The sequence below is a fragment of the Coenobita brevimanus genome, chromosome 1, assembly GCF_032717465.1.
Source record: "Coenobita brevimanus isolate Jiangsu-jjx chromosome 1, ASM3271746v2, whole genome shotgun sequence".
In the NCBI taxonomy this organism is placed as follows: Eukaryota; Metazoa; Arthropoda; class Malacostraca; order Decapoda; family Coenobitidae; genus Coenobita; species Coenobita brevimanus.
In genome coordinates, this window is record NC_136954.1 from 58,694,882 (window position 1) to 58,715,017 (window position 20,136).

The window sequence follows — 20,136 nt, forward strand, 5'->3', positions numbered from 1 at the left end:
TGCCTATGTTAATTTCAGCCTTATGAATGAGTTTCTGTTACGCCTTTCGTGCTTCTGAGTTTATATAAAAGCCGGGTTGTCTGTTGCCAATGATGACCTGGCTAATATAGGGCCCTGTCCCCTCTACAGTATAGGAGGAGAGAATCTTCAAAGTGCTTCTGAGTTTATATAAAAGCCGGGTTGTCTGTTACCAAGGATGACCGGGTTAATATAGGGCCCGGTCTCCTCCATGGGGGGGGGGAGAATCTTCAAAGAATGAAAGTTGCCAAGGGGAATTAGTGAATGAAGTTAAAACCAAGGGGTTATGTGCTCTACTTTGAGACACTGTATATACGATTTTGTAGTGAATATCTGCCACATGTGAGTTAATGTTTAGTGTCATCACCAGATCTCCATGTTAGGTTGTACTTAGTGATATTACAGTTATTTACTCTAAGAACTGAATCATAATGACATCCATTTTATTCGTGTCAAGAGTTTGTATCTTTGATTTTATAGTCTTTGTTGTGCCCACCAGCTGTTTAGAAACCCATGGGCTTGTTTTCAGTGTTCTTGTATACCATTATTACTGATGTTTGCAACTTTAAGATAATTTCTGCAATTCTTAGTTTCATAATCCTGTTCGACCCTGTTTGATTTTGTGCTTTGTAGTTAAAGTTAATGTTAAGTAAGGTATTGTTAAATAGCAGTTTCATTTCCCCCTCACCCTTTTTTCATCACTGCTGTTTGGTTAGCCCCCACCTCGTCGTAACTATATATATATATATATATATATATATATATATATATATATATAATATTCCCCGTTTGTCTCCATTTACTATTTATCATATTTATTATTCTCTTTTTTTTTTTTTTTTTTTTTTTAGTGTATGACCTTTGAGCTTCATTAGATCTTTCTTTATATTTCTGTATATTTTCCGTTTTGTACTTCCTTTTCATTCTTCCACCTCTTAATTTCACTCTTCGGTCCTTATCGACCACTTAATCTTATCAGCCGTATTATTTAGAAACTTTAATCTAGTTTATCTTCTGTTATCAGTCACTCCATCTTCTCACTCTCCTTTCTTGTGCCAACTTTTATATTTCCGTATTTTCATCCATTTCCTCAGGAGTGCGCCAAAATGTCCCAGGATATCCCGTTTTCCATCGAACCTCTTCCTGAAGACGAGAATGACAGAATCAAAAGGGACTTCCACGGCTACCTCTCCGGGGCCGTGAGAGTCCAACCTAAGGGATACTTCTTCCAAGGCATCTATAAGGACTACGCCAGCAGTTATATCAATTTTGAAGTCCACCCTACCGATGTCTTCGTGGCCACCTATCCAAAGTCAGGTAAGGTCAGGTTAGGTTAGTTTAGATATTGGATTCATGTATAAGCTGTATGTGCTTAACTCGTTTGAAAATTGTATAATCCGGGTAGCAAGTTTCAATAAGCCTCCGGGGAGTGTTTTTGGTTCACTCCTCCCTCTCCCCCCTTACCCACACTTACCCCTTTTCACCTTACCCTCACTCACCCCGTTCCATCCTACCCTCTCTCACCCCTTTCCACCCTAACTCCATCCTCACTTTACCTATGTCCATATCCCCTCCCGTCATACCCTTAACCCACCCCGCACTCCCTCACCCTTGCCTATCCTTCCCTCACCCCTCCTACCCTCCCCTCAAATTTCTCCTTCCCTCATCGTCACTCTCACCCCCTCCCACGTTTCCAGTAGTCCCTCTCAGCATGCCTTCACCGGGTAAGCTCACCCCCTCCCACTCTTCCCTTATCCTCTTCCTCTTCCTCTATAATTTCACCCCCTCCCATGCCCATATCTCCTTAGTCCTAATCTCCTCCCCTCCCTTCCATTCTTTCCTCATTCAGTCCTTCACATGTTCATCATCTCCCTCTCCCTCCTATCAACCCCCTCTCCTTCTCACATCATCTCCCACTGCTTTCTGTCTCGTTATTCCTTAATTTCTCCCTTTTCTTATTTCTTTATTCCTCCTTGCCTCCTGCTGCCCTCTCGACCTTACCGTCCCCCCCCCCCTTGTGTGTGTGTGTGTGTGTGTGTGTGTGTGTGTGTCCAGGTACATTATGGTCTCAAATGGGTAAAATAAATTGGATATTACCGTCTAGGTCCTCAGTTTATTCTTTATTCTCCCTTTTCTTGTCATTTTCCTTTTTATTCCTCAGTCTACTTTTATCTATCTGTCTATCTATCTATCTATAACCCTCCCTAGCCCCACCTTCACCCTTTCAGGCACAACATGGACTCAAGAAATGGTGTGGCTGCTGGTGCATAACTTGGACTACGAGGGCGCCAAGGTCATATTGGACGAGCGCTTTCCCTTTATCGAGTAAGTTATGCGGCGTCTCGTGGGCTGTTTCCCTGCCACCTACTCCTTGATTATTTTGTTTATTACACTTTTTTATCTTTCACTTTAATTATATTATCAATTATTATCATTTACATGATTAAAATACAAGAGAACTTTAATGTTTCATACATAAAGAAAATAATCTTTCAGTCGATTTGTTGGTTTGACCTAACCAAGGAGACTTATTCCTACATAATAAGTAAGCTTCATTGAATTTTATGCAACCACGACTTACTGCAGTACAGGTATTAAGTTGTGAAAGTAGCCTAGTTCCCTTAGTTGAAAACAAACATACCAACTACAGTTAAGATGAAGTGAAACCTACTTTATTCTAAGAATAAGACCCAGTGATGAATTCTTGAAAAGACTGTCACGTAATCTTTAGGTGTGCTTTTCGGTTTGTCACTGCACAGCAATTTGAAAATTAGGAATATCGTTACTGTGCCATTAAAAATTGGCAGACCCTGAGTCAGAAGATAGCAGTGACGCATATCCAACTATCTAAAGGGCACTGCTCCAGAGGCAAAAAATCCCTTCCTCTGCCCATGTTATCTACTGAAGCTAGACGTGGAGGAATGTAATATAATGCTATAACTGAGTGGGCATGGAGGTTGAACATAAAGATAAATCGTAGTTTATAGTATAGGTACGTCATGACACTACCAACTACAAAGCCTTTGGTGACTAGTACATTATGGCACTGAAGCTAGCTGTATAGTGCAGGTGATATCTGACTGTCTACCATTGTCTCTTCAGAGCTGACCATGTGCTGGACCCCAAAGTTTTCCAGCTACCAGAGTTTCGAGGCAAGATACCAACTGAATGTCTTGAGCCTGGCTTTTGGCTGTCATTGGCAGTCAAACTCCCTCACCCACGGACAATTAAAACTCACATGCCATTCTCACTCCTTCCACCTACCCTGCTGGATACTTGTAAGGTAACGGTGATAGATGGTGGTTATGTTTGGATGGTTAGGCTGTTGTGAAATAAATATCCTAGGATACATTTTGCTGTATGAAAATAGAGAATGCTAAGGCATTGCATTATCAGCACCATCGCTAGAACAGTGTTTCGCCATTATAACAGACTGAAGACTTTAAACTGTTAACAAATACCGTAAATTATCAAACTATTCACGAAAAATTGCACTTGTAATTGTTTAGGAAAGAGGTAAAGAGAGTTAGACAGGGTGTTAAAGAAGTTAGTTGGGGAGTGAAAGATCAAAATGGTAGATTACTAGCGGAGAAGGGAGAAAAAGTGAGCAGATGGAGAGAAACTTTAAGGAATTGTTGAACACGGAGAATGAAAGTAATGAGAATATAGGTGACTGGGGAATGGCTGGGACAAGGAGGGATGTGAGAAGAGAGGAAGAAACAAGTAGGATGGAAGTTGTGGAAACAATAAAAAGAGTCAAAATTGGGAAAGCCCCAGGGATTGATGGAGTGTGTGGTGAAATGCTGAAGCGTGGGGGAGAGATAGTAGAAGAATGGATGTGGAAGATGTGCAGATTAGCCTGGGAGGAAGGTGAAGTCCCGGAGAATTGGAAGTCAGGTATAATTATTCCTTGCACAAAAGAAAAGGGGAAAAAGATGTGTGTGGGAATCATAGGGGCATTTGTCTTCTTAGTGTAACAGGAGAAGTATATGTTAGGATACTTACTGACAGAGTTGGGGAAATAACAGAGGAATTAATTGGAAAAGAACAGGGAGGTTTTAGGAAGGGAAGAGGTTGTGTAGATCAGATATTCATTCTTAGGTCGTTAGTGGGAAAGTTTCTAGAGAAGGGAAGGAAGTTGTATGCGGCCTTCATGGATTTGGAAAAAAGTATATGACAGGGTGGATAGACAAGGATTGTGGAAAGTATTAAGAATATATGGAGTAAATAGGAAGATTTTGAATGCTATGAAGAGTACCGGTATGTATGAGGGTGGTAAGGCTGCAATGCATGTGAACAGCGAACTGGGTGAATTTTTCAATTTGAAGGTTGAGTTGAAACAGGGATGTGTCATGTCTCCATGGGCTATAAAAGAGATACAAAGTAGGGCAGTGGATGTTGGAGTGGCCCTAATGAGAGAGGGCAGTGTGTGGAAACTCCCTGTATTGTTGTTTGCAGATGATGCTGTGTTGTTAAATGAAGACGAAGGGGAGTTGCAAGGCTTGGTGATTGGGTTTAGGAGAGTGTGTAAGAAGCAGAATCTAAAGTTGAGTGTAGAGAAGAGTAAAGTTATGGTATTTGAGAGAAATGAAGTCACTGAATGTACAGTGAGATTGGATGAGGAGGAGAAGGAAAATGTGAGTACGTTTAATTACTTGTGTAGTGTAATGAGTAAGGTTGGAAGTTTAGAGGTTGAAGTGCTTTAAAGTGTACAACAAGGAAGAAAGGTTGCTGGTTCTTTGAAAGCAGTGATAAGGAACAGGGAAGTGAGCATGGAAGTGAAAAAGTTACTGCATGACAGTATTGTGACACCAACCCTAACGTATGGAAGTGAAGCTTGGACCTTTTTGGAGGGACACAAGTCAAGAGTGAGAGCAGTGGAAATGAGTTACTGTATTTGAGAGGAGCTGTGGAGTCACATGGAGAGACAGACTGACAAATGAGGAAGTGAAGGAGCGCTGTGATGTGGATGTGGATGTGACAGGAAGCGTTAGGAGAGACACACTGTGGTGGTTTGGCCATGTGGAGAAGATGAAGAGGTAGAGACTGACGAGGAGAGTGTATGTGAGTGAGGTGGAGGGGGGGGGGGAGAGGGAGGGGGAGGCCAAGGATGAGATGGAGGGATAGAGTGGAGAGGTATATGAGAGAGGGGTGTGTGAACTGGGAGCAGGGCAGTGAAATGGCTTTGGACATGGCGACATGGAGGCGATTTGTTTGTGGCCACCCCTTCGAGATTAATGCGTCTTGCAATAGATAGACAGATTGTTATGCATACGATAACCTGATTTCTTCGGGTTCTTCTAAACAGGAAGGAACACAAAACACACTAATGCTACATTCCAGTGGTACAAGGCGAGAACACAAATTCAGGACGGCAATACAACGGGTTTATTACTATCCTTAACCTCTAGATACAGTACAACACTGATAACATCAGGTCAAAGACATACAGGACATACAAGGTAAATGGTCAATCCGTTATATGGGTTCATAACCTGAGGACCTGAAGGGACCTCTACTCCAGATGCGCTGGGGAGATAGCCACAAAGTCAATACACGGGGAAAAGGGGTAGATCCGGGAGGTGAGATAGCCACAAAGTCTATACACAAGGAAAAGTGGGAAATCCGGGAGGTGATTTTACGTCTGTACTGTAGGATGTTGTTAAAAGTATATCAGGAAGGCAAAGGCTAAAAAGGGAGAAACTGCGACTTTAATTCTGAAAGGGAAAAGCAGATATCTAGCTCTCACTAAGGACCTAGGGTACAGAGATTAATGTGGACTGTTTCCAAAGTGGGCACACAGGAATGGAGACGTCGTGTCTGAACCGATTTGGGCCAATTCAGTTGGTGAATGGAGACTTCGTGGCTTCTTTGTGACTGGACTGCTTTCAGGCCAGTTCACTTGGCGAATCCACGGAGTCGCGTCGGGCCAGCTCCCTTGTGACATCGAGTTGAGCCAACGTCGATTGAAGCTGGAGTCAGAGAACCATCGAGCCCTCTCCTTAGTACGTCATCGAGTTAGTACAGGACTGTAGAGCTCTGGCTATTTGCAGTACTGGGGGCTCTGGTCGCGATGGTAGGTTGGCTGCGGCTAGGGGCGAGAGGGGGGGTTAGTGGTGGTGTGTGCGCAGTTCCTGTGTCCCTCTGGCTTGGAAGCTCGTATGGTGGTGATCCTCACGGTGGGGCGAGGCTGCTTCCCGTCTCCTCGGCATTGGTTTTCTGTGGTAGCTGGAGCGGGGACGGTGGCTTCGTCCTGGGCATCTTTGTGATAAGTGTTGAAAAGTAATGGGGGTGCATAGAGCGTAAGGTGGTATCAGGATCTAGCCTATTAACTTTGATGGGATACTGGGGCCGTACTTAAATCACTTGTTATAGTCGTGGTCGTGACAGGAATCACATACTGCTCTTTCCCTGTCCCATGTTCTTATTTACATTGTGATATTGTGCAGGTTATATATGTGGCCAGGGACCCAAGAGATGTGGTGGTGTCATACTACCATCATCACCGCATGTGGCCCACACATGGCTTTGATGGAGACTTCAAAACGTTCTTTAGGTACTTCCTCAAAGAGCAAGGTAAGAATGAATCGGTGTTATCACTACATAACAGACTGCCAGGACTACACTATACAGCTTTTACCTATATTGGCACCATACATTTAAGAACTACAAGTAATTACCTCATACATACTCTAAGAAACAGAACTGGTTAGTCTTTTTTTTTTCTTTTTTTTTTCTCCTCCTTCATGCTTTTTTTATTTTTTTTTATTTTTTAGATTTTTGTCTAGAATTGCACTTCCATTATCAGACCTTCTGGTTTGTAAATGGAAACAGCTTGAGCGGTTCCAGATCACCACACATAAATGTGGGTGTGGTACAGATGATCAAAAACTTGAATCATTTCCGGAGTTTAGGAGAGAGAGGTGGGGGTCACTATATTCAGTTCACTTTAGTGTTTGTGTAAACCACATGACTACCAGTTATTATGTATAAAACACACACACACACACACACACACACACACACACACACACACACACACACACACACACACACACACACACACACACACACACACACACACACACACACACACACACAGACCGCTCGCTGGCTCAATGGTAGCCTACTCGCTTGCCATCTGGTAGACGGGAGTTCGCTCCTCGCTTAGGTTGCGAAAAGTTTCACTGACGAAGTGGGTGGTTATTGTCCCCCTTGAGCAAGGGGACGGGTGTGTGTGTGTGTGTGTGTGTGTGTGTGTGTGTGTGTGTGTGTGTGAAGGTCACAGCCTTGCCCTTAGATCGGACTGTATGGGCTCTCAGCTCCCTTCCTGGAGGGTAAAAGCTGATGATCACGACCATCAAGTGATCCTGACTGACCCGGTGAATTACACACACACACACACACACACACACACGAGGAGGAGCTTTGGTGTACTTTTGGAATTTTCATACCGTACCACTAAAAGGTTTTATTTGCTTTTTACGAGCGTTTTACAGTGAAGTTACAGGTAGTCACCTCTGAAATTAAAAGTTAGCTTAAACACCAGCTGTATTACTTTCAGTAGAGTGTTGTCTTATATACTCTAGGACACGTTATGCCCTTAATGTTATGTATAATCTGTATTGTGGTTGCAGTGATGTGGTCACCATTCTGGGAGCATCTGCATGAGGCATGGGAGCTGCAGCATCACCACAACCTCCTCATACTGACCTATGAGGACATGAAGAAGGACCTTCCAGCTGCCATCACCAGGGTTGCCAAATTCCTAGGTTACTTTTATGTTTTTACGGTATTGCTTTTGCACTCCATTAGGGTAGTTGTAGTATACTTACGTTTTCAGTAATTATCTGAGGTTCCCAGCGGAGTAGGAGCTTACACGCCTGAGTTGCCAATTTTGAGTTGTGCATGGTAAGTTTCTGCGCAAGACCTCCTCTATCAGCGTGGTGAAACAAGTCATAATAAAGGGTCCATTCTTCTGCTGTACATAACGTCGAGAGTGGCTTGCTTTCTCCCTCCCAAACCCACTGGAATTGAAGTCAAGTATCTGTATGGGGACTTAGAAGAACCTGTGAAGATGAAACTCCAGAAAGGTCGTGCTCAAAAGTACGATGCTGCAAAGTTCAATCTTGCAAACATAGTGCTCTCTTTAAAATATCCAAATCAAGTTCTGATGACTCCAGAGAAACTGAAAGACCTTAAGGACCTCACACAGTATGTACCACAAGCTCATCAGCCCTTCTTTGAGGAAATATTCGCAACACAGCAGCAACTGCAAGGTGGGGACGTCATGGGGACATAGAGTCTGACCCAGATGACGACCTCTTGGACTACTAGCTCTCTCCATCAATCAAGCCTCATAAGCATAATGGCCTTGTTGGATTGGTGAGTGTTCCTAGAATAAATGCTATGCTAAAAAATTTTTGTTTATGTCTTTACTATGTCTTTATTAAATTGAAAGGCTCGTCAAAAAGTACCGGTACGGTATTTCTTAATTTTCTATCTATCTGTCTATCTACTGCCATACACCTCAATCCCGAACGGGGTGGCCACAAACAAATCGCCTCCACGTCGCCCTGTCCCCCGCCATTTCTTAATTTTGATTTATAAAAATTCGCTAAAAATCAACTAATAGGATTAAGATGAAAAAAAAAGAAAAACTTATATAGTTTATTGCTTTCACCTAAGAGGTTTATTTGGTAACATAATGTTGAGCTTATGCATGTTTTCTATGGGTCGAGAAAATATCTATCTATCTATCTATCTATTGCCAGACGCCATAATCCCGTACGGGGTGGCCATTTGACTCTGAGTTATTTGTTTTACAGGGAGGGGCACTAACCCTCCACCAACCCACTTGACACGTAGGGAGCACGTATGGTTTGGTTATATGGTTACCACCCAGCGTTGTAAATGGTTTCTTGGCTTACAGGAAACCAATTGGCTTGTCACTCAATGTAAAGCCACCTGTAACGGAAAGAAAAGCAATAAGTAGTGACAGGAAAGATGTGAGAAATAGGAAGAGAGGAGGGCAGGCACAGAAATAGAATAATAAAGGCTAAGGAAGAAGTAGGCAGCACTACATCAAGTGAGTGGATGATGGTCGCCACCACCTACCACTAATTTCTGATATAATAAGAATTTCGCTTTTTATATATTTTTTAGAGTATGACTAAACAGAACTCGCCCAGAGCAATTATTTAGTGTATCATAACCATTTCAGTCAAAACTGTGTCGGTAATTATTGCAAGACTTTAAACATTAAATTCTCTATTTAGCTATCATGGCATGTACTGTAAGCTCCTTCTCCGCTGGCGGCCTCACATAGTATGGTGCATTTCTATTTTTTACTCCCATATAGCTCTTGAATACTTTCCTCATCGTGGGACAGTTCTCTGTTGCATGCAGGGAGATCAGGTTAGGCCTCCGTGCTGTGTAATGATGCAGTGCGTTAGTTCTACTGCCCTCGTACACTTTTTAGACGCTTGATGATCAAGTGTGTTAAGGTTGTTCAACTGGATGTGGGCCATAGGGGTCTACTTCTGAGGGTTGGGCTTTACTGCTCATGCATTGATACTAGGGTGAGCGGCTGATCATTCTCGCCTTTCATGACTAGACCGAGTAACATAGCTCTGGGCCCTAGGCTCTTTCTTCAGTAATACTGAGTTGGATAATGGATGGATGATTGCATTTTCAGTCATATTAGGAAGTTTCTTCAAATAAATATAACCTTATACACTGCAATATACCAGTAATTCAGGAGTTAACTATTTCATCATTGAATGTTGCAATCAGGAGGGTGGCATGTAACATTCTTTTCCAGTAATAACCAGCAGACATTTCTCATACCCAAACAGAGTTGCAGGGATATCACCAGTTGCATTGCGTGTGTTGTTAATTGCTTCTTGTTTTTCATACTACCTGTTCTATTGGTCATCTACTGCATTTTCTTTCTATTTGATTGCTAAATTCATGACCTGTGCAGCCATTCATACCAGGTGACTATAAGCAGTTCCAAGATCACAGTGCTGTTAGCTGACTGACATTGGAAGAGTGGCTTTAGTTACTCTTCCTTTGTCAGTAAGGTAGTAAATGGGTGGCTACCATCAACCTGTGAGTTACTGGCAAGACTAAAACAGGGCTATAAACTTTAGTCACACGGTCTTCACGCTCAAGCAGAAAACATTCAGCCACATGTATAGAGTCCATGCAAAGACTCAAAAATTGTTACAAATATCATTTCACATCTCAATTTTCTTTTTTCAAAATGGTTTCAAGCAACTGTTAGGAGTAAATAGTTGGTTTTGGCACTTGATTTAGTCTCTAGTCTTTAGAAATTTTCAGCTGTACCATGGCCATTCTCAATATTTGGGTAAAAGGAAGCATTTCATCATTTTTTTGTATTTATGTACTTCTGGTCACCTCTTAAGGGATCATACCCACGTGCAGGCCAGTATGATATTAGTCCAACTGAGGCTTTCTGACTCTAGGCCTTTAGGCGCCCAGCAGTACAGTAGTGATAAATTAAGAAAACAGTAAACAGGATGTTATCATAATAAATGGGCAATGGGGGATATTTTCCCTTTCACTCTAAAATGTCTCCCCTGAAGTGTATGAAATTTGTTGTTAGCAGTAGGAATAAAAACAAGAAAGATGTTATCTATCTTTATATCTATTATTTTGCCAGACACCTCAGTCCCATAAAGGGTGGCCCCAAACAAATTTCCTCCATGTCACGTCCCTGTCCAACGCCGTTTCACTGCCCTGCTCCCACCTCCCACACCCCTCTCTCTCATATACCTCTCCACTCCATCCCTCCATCTCATCCTTGGCCTCCCTCTTCCTCTCCCCCCCCCCTCCACCTCACCCGCATACTCTTTCCTTGTTTGTCTCTCGCTCGCCATCCTCTCCACATGGCCAAACCACCTTAATGTATTTCTCCTAACGCATTTCACCACATCCACCACCCACACCAAAACACGTCTTTCTTTGTCAGTCTGTCTCACCACGTAACTTCACATGCTCGTCTCAGGTAACTCATTTCCCCTGCTCTCACTCGTTTCCTTTCAGCAAGGTCCAAGCTTCTTATCCATTTGCTAGGGTTGGGATGACAATACCGTCATGCGGTGACTTTTTTACTTCCATGCTCACTTCCCTGTTCCTTATTACTGCTTTCAAAGAACCAGCGAATTCTTCCCCATTGTATACCCTTTCAAGTGCTTCACCCTCTAAACTTCCATCCTTACTCATCACACTACCCAAGTACAGTACTTAAATGCACCACATCCACACCACACTCCTTCAATTCCTGGGGCTTTCTCCAGTTTGACTTTCTTCATTGCTTCCAGCACTTCCATCCTACTGATTTCTTCCTGTCTTCTCACCCCCTTCCTTCTCCCAGCCATTCTCCAGCCACTTATACGCACATTATTTTCATTCTCTTTGTTCAGCAATTCCTTAAAGTGTTCTCTCCATCTGCTCACTTTTTCTCCCTTCTCCACTAGCAATCTACCATTATTATCTTTCGCTCCCCGACTTACTTCTTTATCTCCCTGTCTTACTCTCTTTACCTCTTTCCGGAACATTTTCTTACATTCCCTCCACTTTACACTGAAATTCTGTCTACATTCCTCATCCACTCTCTTCTTACTATTCTTTTCAGCTCTCTTCCACTCTACATATAACTTTCTCTGCCGTCTCTCAACTTCTTCCACGCCCGTTTCTCATCCATTTACTATAAACATTCTAATTTTGTGCCACAGCCTCCCACCTCTTCATTCCACCATGCTGTTCCTTGCATCCCCTTTTGTCTTCTCTTCACCCCATACACCGCCTCACAAGCTGCAGATTTCTTCTGTAAATGTCTTGCACACACCTTCCACTTCCCCCATCTGCTCCAAATCATATTTACCCAATCGCTTCTCACTTCTCTCTTATATTCTGCCTTTTTTCCATCCTCTTGTAAGCTTTCTACTCTCCTTGTATGGAGTACTTTCTCCTGTCCTTCCCTTCTCCTACTCCTCCATTTCATTTGAACCTTGACCTTCACCACCACCATGTGGTGGTCAGAAAGTCGAATCCCCTAACCTCTGCATGCGCTTGCATCCATTACACACCTCATTCTGTCATCCACACATACATAATTAATCATTGCCTTCCGTTCATTCAGTTCACTGCCCACCCTTCTCATCATTCGCCACGTATACCTGTGGATCATTTTGTGTCTAATGAGGGTATTGTCTATCACTAACCCTCTCCCTGCACAAATGTCCACTAGAGCACTGTCATTCTCATCCACTTCTGCAGGCACATACCTCTCTCCAACTACTCCATCCACCTGCACACTCCCGGGATACTTTTCCACTCAAAGGCCTATCTCCAATCAAAAACACCCTCTCATTCCTTTCAAACTTTTCCATACATGCTTCCACATTTGTCCAGAACTCTTCTTTCACTCTACTTGCATGATCTTGCGTTGAAGCATTCACACACACAGTCGCCCACATTTGTAGTCCAACTTTCAATCTTACACAATCCTTGAGCCGACGGATCCATACTTTCTTATACAGTATTCACCTTCCATTTCTTGCACACATCAATACAACCTCCTTCCTTTGCCCCTCATTCTCACCTACTCCCATACGTATACCCCATCCATACTCCCAACCTCTCACAGTTTCACCGCCATTTTGTCTCAGTTACTCCCCATACATCCTCAAGCACCTGGACAATCTCTCTCTTTCACCTCATCATTCGCACACCTTACTTTCTATGTCGCAATCCGTACCAAGTCCTTTGTTCGGTCCTTAGTCATCACCTTTTGGTCAGTCCTGGTCTGAGGCTTCTTTCTCATATTTTTAGTTAGTTGTTTTCCGGGGGACAGGGCGACATGGAGGCGATTTGTTTGTGGCCACCCCTTACGGAATTAAGGCATCTGGCAACAGATAGATAATTTTCCGGGGATGGGCACTAAACTTCCGCCAACCCACATGTTATCACGTAGGGAACACATGTTGGTTGGTTATAAGGTTACCACCCAGCATTGTAAATGATTTCCTGGTTTACAGGAAATCATTTGGCTTGCCACTCATTGTAGAGCTACCCTAAAATAGAGTACCGCTACACTGTGTTGATGATGGGTGCCCTCACCTGCCACTGAAGATTTTATCATAACTGAAAAATAATAATTCTCCACAGGAAGGTAGCCATCACTTTGCATATCTGACACGTGTTCCATTTGTGTTTAGGCAAAAGTTTGAATAAGGAGCAGCTCGTGGGGCTGACCAAACATCTGCACATTGACTCGATGAAGAAAAACCCTGCAACTAATGCTCAAGCTGAGGCTGACCTTGGCATCATGGACACAAAGGAAGGTGGATTTGTCAGAGAGGGTAGGTCAAGAAGTTAACTGATATTTTTGGAAGGTCACTACAGCAGTTTCTTTAATACACTTTCAAAATCATTATCATAAATAATTTCAGATATCTGATCATTCTGAATTCTAAATTATCAGTGTTCTTACCAGTAATGCACTGTACATGGAATTGCTATCTTTGAAAACACTGCCTAAGTGGAGCATATCCTATCTTTTTTTCTTATGAATGTCTGATTTACAGGATACATGTATTTTAATGCTTGCTGCATCTGTGGGCCTTTTTCCACGTACTGTTCCACTAATGTACCTCTTTTCTTTCCTTAATCAGTAAGAGGCATAATGCTTCCCTTGGGTGATTATTTAGCACTGGATGGCTAAAATCCAAAAGTGCCTCTGCTGTTCCTCAGGAATTAACTGAACTGCAGTCAGGTCTTGTTACGTGTTTGGTGTACGATAAATCAATATAACAACGGACTGAAAGTCGTACCCAGTTTTGCTTTAACAATAGTGAAATCCACTTACAGTATATGATGATTGTGATGGCCATGTATGACAATCCTGTGCAGACGTGGCAATGCACTCAAGCAAACAGTCAAACGTTTGACCAAAGATGGTTGCTAAGTGTTTACTGTACATGCGTAGAACCTCTATCTTATGCCTCTGTGCATGCAGCCTCGTTTGCGCCACCCCCTTGAAGACCCTGTCTCGCTCATCCATTCACTCACTTGTCCCCGCACTGTGATCATCTCTCTTGCATTCTTTGAATTACCTAATCATCTCGAATGGGCAAGGGGGCAGGGTGGCTCAGTGGCAGAGCATCGGACTCGGGATCAGGGGGTCGTGAGCTCGAGTCACGCTCGGTAACTGCCATGCCGGGAGGAGTAACGCCCTCCCGTCACCTAGCAGGGCTGTATGATCTAATAAGGTCTAGCTCGGGGTAACATTTCCCTTTCCCTCGCATGTGCAAGGCAATTGAAACACCATTGCTATAATGAAATAACAGTGCAAGTGTGCAATGAATAGTGCAGTGTGCTATAATAAGTGGAGAGAGACATCTTTGTTTGAAATAACTGAAAATTGAGACTTGGAAATCATGTCCGGTGGTACCTCTAATGGAAAGCATGGTGCTACTGATGCTGCCAAGGGCAAACCTAAAAGGGTAAGGCATAGTCTTTTCCTTGATGTGAAGCTAGACATTGATAAGTACCATAAGGAGGGGCAGGAGGGCAAACAGGATCGCCAAGGCCCTAAAGCTGTCAGTTCATAATCTTTGCCATTATTGGAAAATCTGATGGTGTCCTAGCTGTCACAGAACGTGCCTACTCTAACTGCTATGCACCTAACCAAAACTAGGGAGCCCATTATAAAGGAGATGGTGCATGTCTGAGCACTGTGGGTTAATGAACTTAACCAAGCAAAGCAGCCCTTGCATTATAGTTTTATTTGTACAACATTTTCAGTCTGTGGAAGGATCTCAAAGACAAGAAAGGAATCGTGACCAAGGGGGAGTTCAACGCCAGCACGGGTAAGTTGGAGTGGTTCATGTACCATGCTGCCCTTAGACATGTGACCATGCATGGGAAGGCTGCTAATGCTGACCACATGGCAACTAAGGCCTTCCCTGGGAGGCTGAAGGCAGCCATAGAAGAAGAGGGATACATTCCTAAACAGGTCCCGAATTTTGGTGAGATGGGCCTGTTTTGGAATCTCCCATAAGTCGTACATGAGCAAAGAAGAGATGTTTGCCAGGGTTTAAGGTAGTTAAGGACTGTCTCACCCACCTCCTTGGTGCAAATGCAGAAGGGGAGCTTAAGCTCAAACTCCTGCTCATTTATCATTGAAAGAACTCGCAGGCACTGGCGGGGTATATGAAGGAGAACCTTGGGGTTGTTTGGAAGAGTAACTCCAGATCTTGGCTGACTTCTGCACTCTGCTGATCACAGATGGCAGGCTACTCGTCCCCCCACCTTCACGAGCGTGCCTGCTGGAGCAATCTGGCAAACCGCTTCTTCCTCCTGGCACACAACTGCCCAAGCCACCCTGATGGCGTGAAGGACTGGGTGGACGATATCAAGGTAGCGTACCTACTTCCCCAACACAGCTTCATTGTTCCAGTCCATGGACCAAGGTGTCATTGCCGCTTTTAAGGCCCAATACCTCAACCACACCATCGAGCAAATGGTGAGGGCAAATGTCTTGGGAAAGACTGATGCAGTGCATCAGTTTTGGAAAAAAAAAAAATATAACGTTAAGAACACTAACAACATCATGACCGTGTGGAAGGAAGTAGAGTCGAGCATATTGAACAGCATTTGTAGAAAAGTATGGCCAGAATGTATTCACTCCATCACAGGGTTCTCAGCAATGGAGAACATCTGTGCAATCCTCAACCTCTCATGCAAAGTGGGGTTTGAGGAGGTCGATGAGGCAGATGTGCAAGAGGTCCTAGATAACCACGTTGTAATAACCGGAATGAAACGTACACTGGTCTGGCCGAGCATCGATCTCAGGCCCTCGCACCTCATAGCACGCATGTTACCAATGAGCCAAAGAGAGGATCCCTGTTTTGCCTCTAAGCAATGCGGGCTGTTATAGACCCCATTACATCACTCTTTTCTCTTCTTGGTGATTAATTTGGTCAGTTTTAACAAACATGGTAGCGTGGCATTGGAGGCCACCATTGGGGGTGCTGCGGACCACCCCCAGGCTCTAAGGACTAAGACGCTGTCAGCAACATCATTGCCCTCCAAGCCTTGCCTCACATCCCACACTGCTGCCAACCAATGTAATAGCCGGAATAAAACTTAAATTACACAGGTCTGGCTAGATCTCAGGCCCTCGCGCGTCATAGACATACACGTTACCACTGAGTCAAAAAGAGGACCCCTACATTGCCTCTGAGCAATACAGGCTTTTGTAGACCCCATTACATCACGCAGCTCTCGACAGAGGAGCTTACTGAATTAAAAGAACAGGCGGGGGAGGCACAGGAAGGTGGCAAGTACGATGGGAAGGACAAACCTCTTCGTGTTCTGGATATCAAGACACTGAAGGAGTTCCTTGCAAAGATGGATGAGGGAATTTCGTACATCCAGGACAAGGACCCAAACCCTGCGAGGAGTGACGCGATGATGTACAGTAAGGAGCAACATTTGAAGCCATACAGGGAGCTCCTGACAACTAAGAAAAAGGTAGCATGGCAAACCACCATCATTTCCTTTTTCCTCCTTGCCACCGGCACTAAGGAAGAGCTAAGGCCATTAATGAGTGGGAGGCAAACGCTATGTTGCGTCTCACATGCCTGCATTATGTTAGTTGTGTCTTCATTGCTGCCTGGCTCATCCCTACGCTCCCCCGTCGCACTACCCTGGTCTCCCTCCGTCGCACCGCTATGCTCTCCCCTGGTCGCAACACTTTGTTTTCCCTTGACCTCATTATTTCACTCTCCCCATCTCTCTTCACTTGAAGTGATTGTCCAGACCCTCCAGGTGTCCCCCAGACTCGGGGAGGGAGGGGGGGGGGGATTAGTGATGACTTGGACCAGACTGCCTGTTTTTTTTTCTTTCGTAAGGTTTTGTGGTCATTGGCCCCCTCCTTATCCCCACTCAACCCATGTTATATCAACCTTGGTAAACAATAACTCATTACATAATGGGTTTTCACTTGATGTAACCCCATCATATACCAAGCTGTGACTGTAGTTCGTACAGCATCCTGACTGTATCTCTCAGTACCATAAAAAGGGTTCCAACACTGCAGACCTCTTGTTGACGACTAACCTTCTGCTACCTTTGTTAATGATGTTTCTTCATTGGGTTCATCTGTGGCACTACAGCATTTTTTTTTTTTTTTAAGATGATTTCTCCCTTGCCAAAGGCATATGAGAATGCAGCTTTGGAAACTTAATAACTGCATGTGAGCCAATAGCATATAGGCTATTGATGGTGGGTTTATACAGAGGACTTGCAAATGTGTTTGCAATACATCTCATGAGGGTTGGACTCTCCACTGTGGCTATACTAAACTGGGTAGAATTTAGGGCTTTTTACTCATATTTCACAGCTCCCATTCTTTATGACACTTTTCAGTCTGTCTTTTCATATCCACAGTATTGATTTGCTCTCTTTTTATTATTACTCTTACACTAGGTACTGTTTTTCTGACATCCACTCATTTTTCCACACACCTTTCTGTTCAGTTCTCTTAACAGCAAGTTGACTTTTTTTTTTTTTTTTTTTTAATACAAAACTGATCAGTTCAGGCACAGTCATCCTGTCTCTGTCTTCCCCTGCCTATGACCTCCAGCCTTTCAGGCACTGTGCAGGAATTATATTCTGTTGAAATAAACAGATCTTAACATTGGCTGTCTTGTGATTGTCTTATGGTGACACAATTTATTTGAGTTTTCACTTTTGGTTTCTTTTTTGAAAAAAAAAAAAAAAAATTGTAGCGAGTAATCTGGACCCACTCTTGAGAAGTGACGGCCTTGTATCAAATTTGACCCTTAAACTGCTAGGTTTTCTGGCAACTGAATGGAACAGTTTATTAGCCTAAATAAAATTCCTAGGTATGCTGAGAGGAAGACCACGAATAGGATGGATGGACAGTGTGAAGAGAGCGCTGGATGCGAGAGGGATGTCTATTGAGCAAGGAAGAGTGGCTGTCCGTGACAGAAATAAATGGAGAGAAATTGTGAATGAATAAGTGATGACGCAGCCCTGAGGGGATATTCTCCCGCATTTGGTCTGATCAGCTAGTCAGGTCAGGTGCGGGTAAGGGGATGGGTCTGTTATGATGTGGCAGGGGTAAACCAGTTCTGCTGTCGGGCCCTGCTGCGGATGTCACTGATTGCATTGCGCAGTTGACCCTTGTGCGGTGTGATGCGGTGAGGATCTGTCCGTTCTCCCCTTTGGAGCTAAGATGTGAATGAATGTGTTTGAATGGATGAGTAAATGGAGAGTGAGTTGTCCTGTCTCGGCTACCTCCCTTTCCTTGGGGGAAGCAGCCTAGGTATATAGATAGATAGATAGATTTTTTTAATGGGGAAATGAATTCCCCAGGCCAGACCTTGATAGATCACATTGCTCTGCTAGGTGATGGAAGAGTGCTGCCTCTCCCTGTAGGGCAGCTACCCATGCAGGGCACGAACTCTTGACCCTTTGGTTTTGAGATATAATAGTCGCACTATCACTTAGCCACCCTGCCCCCACAGTAGCAAAGAAAGGCATGCCCAAGGCAGATTTTGAAGCCTTTGCTTAGAATTTTCCCAGTTGGACAAAATCTTGAGGTGTTAGGCTGAATATACTACCAAAATGCACAAGCAGCAACAAAAGGGTTAGCAGCTGAGTCAGATTCCAGGAAGTCAGGGATTACAAAGAGTTTCTTCCCAGGAGTGTTAGCTTTAGCATGGTACATTGCCTGATATGCCATCTGCCATACTGTACACTTCATTAAAATGTCATGCTTCTCATTCACTTTCCATAAATTAGGCCCACTTAAGCATTTCATTCTGGATAACATTTGACTGATTTTGCCAAGTGAAGCCTCACTTGCCTTAAGGAACAATCTCATAAACAGTACTTGATCTTATACTATCTTTCAACATCCACATTCGGCAGCTAAAATAATCTGATTGCCACTCACACTGTTAACACTGTTCTTTATGTTTCAGGTGCATCTGGAGGTTGGAGTAAGTATTTTGATGACAAAATGGTGAAGCAGTTTGAAGAGTGGATGGTGAAGGAGGGTAAAGGGCTAGGGCATGAGTTCAAGTGGTTACAGTAGTGCTAGTGGAGTGGATCCAGTTATGTGGACATGTAAAACAGTTAACAAAAGATTCACCCCCCCAAAAAAAAATAAAAAATAAAAATAAGTCCTATTAACATAATAAAGGTAACTACAGGTACTGTGATTGCACTGGACCTGGAGGTAATATAGTTTATAGATATGTGATACAGTAAACTCCACATTATCCAACATAATAGAGCCAAAGGCCTGCTGAATACTGTCAAAATGCCAGATTATGCAAAAGTCCTCCCTAGAGGCCCCTGACCCCCCAACCCTATAACACTTATCCACTGTCTAACCCCTATGAAACACTTTAAAATGTCCTGATAATAAAAACACCATAATTTTATGTACAGAAGCAATTTCATGTTGACGATGGGGATAATATCAGTCACCCCAGCCGGGAGACCTGCTTTTTTTCACCTGGCAGTCCTGTATAAACACACGCATTGTAAAACCCTTACTTCACACTATAAATCATTGGAAAACAGCTAAAAGACATTCCTGATATTGAAATATTGTAATGTAGAGTGAAGTACTGTACACTGTAATTTTCCATACAGAAACATTTCATGCTGATGGTGGTCGTGATGTAAATACATTTTTGGAGAATACTGTACAGCGCATTATACGGTACTACGGTAGGATTACTGATGCTCATACCATACCATTACAATAACAGTTTGGGAGAGATTTAGAGTGCAATGTAGGCTTGTGTGTATATCACCACCATAGCAGCGGAGGAATACAATATAGAGAGAACATGCACCTACTTTTTTTTTTTTCCTACTGCATGAGAGGGAACCAAAGGCCAGGAGCCAGCAAACCGTTCCTTCCAAGAAAAAAATAAAAAAAATACAAGAGAGCCAAATTTAAGATTCGATCATTTTGAGATGCATGGACACACTGCCTTTGAAAGACTGGAGATCATAGGAAGTAGGAAATACAGACAGAGG

The 20,136-nt window shown here is 43.4% G+C and overlaps 1 protein-coding gene across 1 annotated transcript; it reads left to right on the forward strand.

Annotated features, from left to right (window-relative positions):
- Positions 1 to 270: 270 nt before the first annotated feature.
- LOC145404665 (sulfotransferase 1C4-like) lies at positions 271 to 19,231 on the forward strand. Its single transcript, XM_080276244.1, has 8 exons — positions 271 to 360; positions 1,113 to 1,335; positions 2,247 to 2,343; positions 3,121 to 3,301; positions 6,468 to 6,594; positions 7,656 to 7,790; positions 13,266 to 13,409; positions 19,065 to 19,231. The coding sequence occupies exons 1-8, from the start codon at positions 283 to 285 to the stop codon at positions 19,175 to 19,177; spliced, it is 1,098 nt and encodes a 365-aa protein (XP_080132370.1). The 5' UTR covers positions 271 to 282; the 3' UTR covers positions 19,178 to 19,231.
- The last annotated feature ends 905 nt before the right edge of the window (positions 19,232 to 20,136 follow it).

Excerpts from the sequence above, each read along its gene's own strand:
- LOC145404665 (XM_080276244.1), top strand. The coding sequence starts at position 283 with ATGAAGTTAAAACCAAGGGGTTATGTGCTCTACTTTGAGACACTGTAT. Across the intron at positions 1,336-2,246 it reads GGCCACCTATCCAAAGTCAG|GCACAACATGGACTCAAGAA; the intron begins GTAAGGTCAGGT and ends TCACCCTTTCAG. Across the intron at positions 6,595-7,655 it reads GTACTTCCTCAAAGAGCAAG|TGATGTGGTCACCATTCTGG; the intron begins GTAAGAATGAAT and ends TTGTGGTTGCAG.